The 6,000-nt window shown below is 39.9% G+C and overlaps 1 protein-coding gene across 1 annotated transcript in view; it reads left to right on the top strand.

Annotated features, from left to right (window-relative positions):
* LOC125933695 (fatty acid desaturase 2-like protein FADS2B) overlaps window positions 1-5,661 on the top strand; it is a 29,906-nt gene extending 24,245 nt beyond the window's left edge. The window contains exons 10-12 of the mRNA XM_049646790.1: window positions 2,145-2,224; window positions 3,529-3,654; window positions 5,086-5,661. Of these exons, the coding sequence (XP_049502747.1) occupies window positions 2,145-2,224; window positions 3,529-3,654; window positions 5,086-5,137 (258 nt within the window). The 3' untranslated portion in view covers window positions 5,138-5,661. The remainder of the gene's footprint in view (window positions 1-2,144; window positions 2,225-3,528; window positions 3,655-5,085) is intronic.
* The last annotated feature ends 339 nt before the right edge of the window (window positions 5,662-6,000 follow it).

Below are 6,000 nucleotides of genomic sequence, written 5' to 3' on the forward strand. Positions count from 1 at the left end.
TTTACAGATGGTAAAACTAAGGCATGAAGAAGTTGAGTACCTTATATGATATTGCCCAGCTAATAAGTGGTAGAAAGCAGGTTTTAAACCTGGGCAGTCTGATTTCAGAGCCTTTGCTCTAAACTAAGGGTCAGTAAACTACAGTCCAAGGGCCAAATGGAGCTCGTTGCCTGCTTTTGTAAATCAAATTTTATTGGAACACAGCCATGCTTGTACATTTACATATTATATATGACTGCTTTCATGCTATAAAAGAAAAACAGAGTAACTATGACAGAGAAGTAAAATATTTACTGTCTTGCACTTTATAGAAAACATTTGCTGACCTGTCTCCCACCCGACCCAGTCTTTCAAGTGAATCTGAGCTCTTAGAATCACAAAATGAATTTTACACCTAGATGGTCCCTGGAAGTCACTTCACATCATTTTATAGGTAGAAAGACCCAGAGAGGAGACATGGCATGCCCTTTGAGCATGCAGTTAATGATTAACAGAGTTATGATCAGTATAGAATCCCCTTGACTCCTAAGCCTTCCAGTGGTTAGGCCATGACTATACCACTTCCTTCTCCAAGCTCATTCCCAAATTCAGTGGACCTTGCATTAAAGCAGAGTATTGGTTCTAAAACTTTTTGGTCATGGACCACCTTACACTCTGCAAAGTTATACTCGTACAAGTTTTTGAGGACCTCAATGAGCTTTTTTTTTTTAATGTGGGTTATAGCCATTGATATTTACTATATTTGAAACTAAAACTGAGAATTTTTAAAAGTTTATGTATTAATTAACTTTAAAACAACAAGAATAAAGCCAGTACATTTTAAACATCAAACTGATGATGCCATTCTAGGTTTAGAGTCCTCTGGAAAAAAAAAATCTACTGCACAAGCATCAGAAATTGGAAATGAAAAATGCAAATGTTGTATTAAAGGTATTCTGGGAGTAGTTTTGACTTTGCAGATCTCCTGAAAGGTTCTTAGAGAACCCTGGGGTGCTCTGAAGTACACTCTGAGAAACGCTGACATAGAACAACCACAAAAATGACATTCAAAATAGCGACAACCCCAACCTTAGAAAGGCAGCGAATAAAATGGCAATCATAAAGATTCTTAATCTTGGAAGCCTAGAGAAGCCTATGAACTCCTTCTCAGGATAATGGTTTTAAATGTGTAAATAAAATACATTAGATTTCAAAGGAAACTACTTCTACTGAAATGCATTTCTATTCTCAGAACCCATGGTCGAACAATTAACTGCCTTACTTCTCACTTAGAAGTCCTTCAAATGTACTGTATGGAAATGGTATTCTAATCTCTACAGTCTCTACCCAAATCCTACAATCCCACTTCCCATTTGCCAGTCATCGTTCGTGACACCTTAGCTTTCTGTATCCAAGGGCTGATGGTGACTTAGCCCCTCAAATCCCACATACTTCTTCATATCTATTGCATTGCATAAACTTCTTAGCAATATGTCTTATCATCTTTTTATTTATTTTTTGAAAAAAAATTTTAAACGCTTTATTTTTTGAGAGACAGAGAGAGACAGAGTATGAGCAGGGGAGGGGCAGAGAGGAGGCAAAGAATCTGAAGCAGGCTCCAGGCCCCGAGCTGTCATCAAGAGCCCAATGCAGGGCTTGAATTCACGAACACGAGATCATGACCTGAGCTGAAGTTAGACGCTCAACCGACTGAACCACCCAGGGGCCCCTCTTATCACTTTTTTTAAATTATAAAGCTATAATTAAAAGCCTATATAAATCATAAGCTCCTTGAGACCTGACACTGTGCTTTTTTTTTTTTTTTTAATGTTTATTTATTTTTTCAGACAGAGAGAGAAACAGTGTGGGTTGGGGGGAGGGACAAAGAGTGAATACCAAGCAGGCTTCTCACTGTCAGTGCAGAGCTTGACCAGGGGTTTAAACTCATGAACCGCGAGATCATGACCTGAGCTGAAATCAAGAGTTGCACACTTAATGCGCTGAGCCACCAGGGGCCCCACTGTGTATCTTTCTTATCCTTCAAAGTTTCTTACAGAAAATAGATACTTGTTGACTAATTGACTTAAAGAGAATAAATAAAGGTTTCATTTGTTTAATCTGACACATGGGCTTATTTACATCTAATGTAAGCTTTTTCTTTGCAGGTCTTGGCCACCTGTAATGTTGAACAGTCCTTTTTCAATGACTGGTTCACTGGGCATCTGAACTTCCAGATTGAGCACCAGTGAGTGATAGAAACAGTCCATGATAAAAGGCAAAGGCTGTCACTTATAAAAGTCCCCCACCCTCCATACAGTCCAGAACAGAGCCCTAGACTAGGGATTTCAGAGGGAAAAAATGAATCAGAATTCTCTAAATTCTATTAACTTCAAAGGTAAGAAAGTGAAGAAAGAAAAGCAGAAGGCGTAATAATTGAGTAAATGGAGGGAAATCTTGGAAAAATAACAATGACTCAGTTCGTAGATTCCCAAGGACTTAGGAATTGGTGGTTGTTTTCTTTGCATGTGGTTTGTTGGCAAAACCCAAGAAAAATCATGATACTTGTGTAACAAAGTTATGTTGAAATTAATTTTTATTTTTAATATCAACCTGTATCTATATCTTTAGAGCCAAGGTTACAAAACAATCAACTGAAATCCAGTTTCTGTTGCAATTTCCAAATGATATTTGAAATACTTTACCAATAGGTAGTTAGATGCACATGTACCAAAGGAGAAAACGATAGTACTTTGAAAGTCAATCTCGGCAGAATATTCAAGGAAGAGACTTTCCTATTCATCTTTCCTCTTCATCTAAGCTGTATCTGTGATAGAGAAGGAAAAAGTTCTTATACGTATTCATGGGATTTTCTCATCCTTTCTCTCATGGTATTCCTTTAAAATCTCGGCAAAGCAAGAAAGCTTATTATTCATATGTTATCAAAGTAAAGTTTAAAACCTAAAAAGCCTTGAATAAAACCCATCTCTCCTCCCTTCTTATTCCTATCTTAGAACTTTCCCCCATATACCTTGACTAAAACTTACTGAATACTCACTTATTTATTGTACAGGAGTTAGAAGTATCCACAGAGAGAGACAGAGACAGAATTGGTGGGGGGGTATCTCCAGCTCACTAGGCAATTAATTGTTAAGTAATCTCTACACTCAATGTGGGGCTTGAACTTACAACCCTGAAATCAAGAGTTCCATGCTCTACTGACTGAGTCAGCTAGGCACCCCTCCAGCTCTCTAGATAATTCAGAATGGTAGAAAATCTTATACTTTCATATGACCTGGTCAAATTAACATATTTGATAGAGGTAATTCTCTTAGGTCTTCCCAAACATTAGCCACCCACAGGGCTTACAGAGGGTTGAGAGATAAGATTGGAGTGTTCTGGCAACAGATTTTGAGCTTTCTGGAACAGAAGTATTGTACAACGTCAAGGTCTGCATTGCAAATAGAGTTTTATCCAATAATAGGGGAACAAAAACTCCTTCAAGTCGCTCCTTTGATCTAAGTTTTGTATCTCCTGTACCTGTTTCCCTAGTCTGTTTCCCACAATGCCACGCCATAATTATCACAAGGTGGCACCCTTGGTGAGGTCGCTGTGTGCCAAGCATGGATTGCAGTATGTGAACAAGCCCCTGTTGAAAGCATTTGGAGATATCACCAGGTAATTACAGAGTCTCTCAGCTCATAGCTCTCATTTCCCCCTCACTGCTTGTCTCCACACTATTCACTGGCTTGTGAATCACTTACCCATAAGCTATTTATTAAGGGACATCTGTATGCCCAGCATGGACATGAGACCCTTCAGGGAACATCAACAATGCAATGTTAAAAAATAATTTTTACCATTTACCTACTGCCTTGTGGGCACTTCTTAGTGAAAATGCCTTGTTACCCTACTACTAAGTATCAAGCTTCTTAAAACCAGGGCCGCATGTTATTTGACTCTGTATCCCCTACAGAATCTTGACCTGCTTTAGAATTTATGTGCTGGGAGGGACTCTCAAATCATGGTCCAGAGTTGCAAACTACAGGCACTGCCTACAGGGTCCAGGGACATAACTGTATGGATCAGGGAGGGGTGACTGACCAAGAGCAGAGAAACCCACCAGAACTGAAAGTCAGTACTCATCTTGGTGCATTCAAAGCTCCACAGAGAACATTAACAGCCTATGATCAGACTTTAGTAAGTTTCCCTGTCTTTTGGAATTAGGAAAAAAATTGCCAGTGTCTTGAATGAAGCCAACTAGGCCAGGCCTGGCCTGATCTGACCCTTAGATGGTGCTCCAGTTACATACTCTTCACCATGCCCATCTTACTTTTCTGCCCTCCAGAGATCTGGCCCTTCTTCAGTTGCTACAGAACTCCCTGTCCCTTGCCATCTCCTGTCCTTTGTCCCCTTATCTTCTGCCTAGAATGTTCTTCCAGTCCATGGCCTCCCCTCATAAAACCTTGTCGATTTCCATCCCTTCTCCAAGGCTCATAAATGCCTTTTCCTCATCTTGGTCTTTCCTCAACCCCAGGACTCAACCTGTCACCTGCTTTTGCAGGTGCTCTAGCACAAGCCTCTCTTCACTTGTGAGCTTTATCACAATCATGAACAAATAACATCGTGGGTAATAAATTATTTAATACGTGTCTCCCAAGCTAGACGAGGAACTCCACATAGGTGGGACTTATGTTGCTCCTACTCACTGCTGTATTCCCAGAGCCTAGAAAAACACCTTTCACATTGTAAAATATGATGAGTGTGTAACAGGATGGGTTGGTATAGAGGTATATGCTTTATCTTACAGAGATTCAGAGAAGCTTTTTTTTAATGCTAGGGAAAAGGACTGTTGATAGTCTGGGGTACAAAAAAGAATAAAATGAAAGAAAAACTGAACCCCCTCCCTAAAGGAAATGTGAAATCATCTGCTAACATGCAATGCAGTGTATTTGTTTCCCTCCACTGGGCAACAGAAAAGACATCTTTCAGCCATAACTGAAAATGACAACATTTCCCTGAGCCAAGTAAAAGAGTGCATGGTCCATGGCGCATCTCCATTTACATTAAAGTCTCATCTACTGATGATTTTGTTTACCTCTCCCACAGGGCCTTGAAGAAATCTGCAGCCCTCTGGATGGATGCTTACTATGAAACATGAAGCAGAGCATCAACCTTGACACACATGTAGCTGTGTCTCTGAAGGGGGTTAATGAATGTGCAAGAGCTCTTTCCTGCTCACCTGCTGGTGCCATGGGCATACCTGCGGTGCCAGGAGTGTGAATCCCAAGGGCACATGATAACCCCCTCCCTGAAGGTTTTCTCTGCAATTGCAAAGCAATGGAAACACAAGATGGTTAGGGTACCAAAAGGGAAATGGGAGCCAATTTTCTTTATTTCTTCTATAGAATCTTGAACTTAGTCCTACTAATAGACCTAATCAGATCATCTCCATCACTGGGGCATATGCAAGGGAACCAGGCAAAAGTCTTACTGAGAAACTGGGTATAAGAAGAAGTGGGACAAAAGAGAGACCTCTGATGGACACTTGGGAAAACAGCACGGTTGCCCTTAGAAGAGAATGGTGTATTTAAGAAATTTCTGTTGACCATACAAATTTTTGCTTATTCCTTACTTAAATGTGTGAGCCTCTTTTTTCTCTAAAAATTAAACATAATTAACATTAAAGTCTCCTTAAATGTTTCAATCTTCACTTTGGATTTTTCTTATTGTAATGGCATATGTGTAATTATGGTGTGTATGTATTTTTCTTCCAACTTATAAAATCTCTTAAGGAGCTCCCTACATCCAGGCCCAATGCCCACTGACACAGGAGTTAAGCTTCCATATTTTAGCATTACTGGCCTTCTGCTAAAGCGTAAACTGGTCCTGAGTATAAGACTGATTTGCCTAATTCCTACCCACAAGAGCGGAAATACTGTGCCTTGCTATTGAGTAACTCTGATGAAGGAAAGAGATTTGTTTTCTGTAATGTAGGCCCCAGGCTGTGTCAAGGCATTTTCC

This window comes from Panthera uncia, chromosome D1 (assembly GCF_023721935.1).
Source record: "Panthera uncia isolate 11264 chromosome D1, Puncia_PCG_1.0, whole genome shotgun sequence".
Classification (NCBI taxonomy): domain Eukaryota; kingdom Metazoa; phylum Chordata; class Mammalia; order Carnivora; family Felidae; genus Panthera; species Panthera uncia.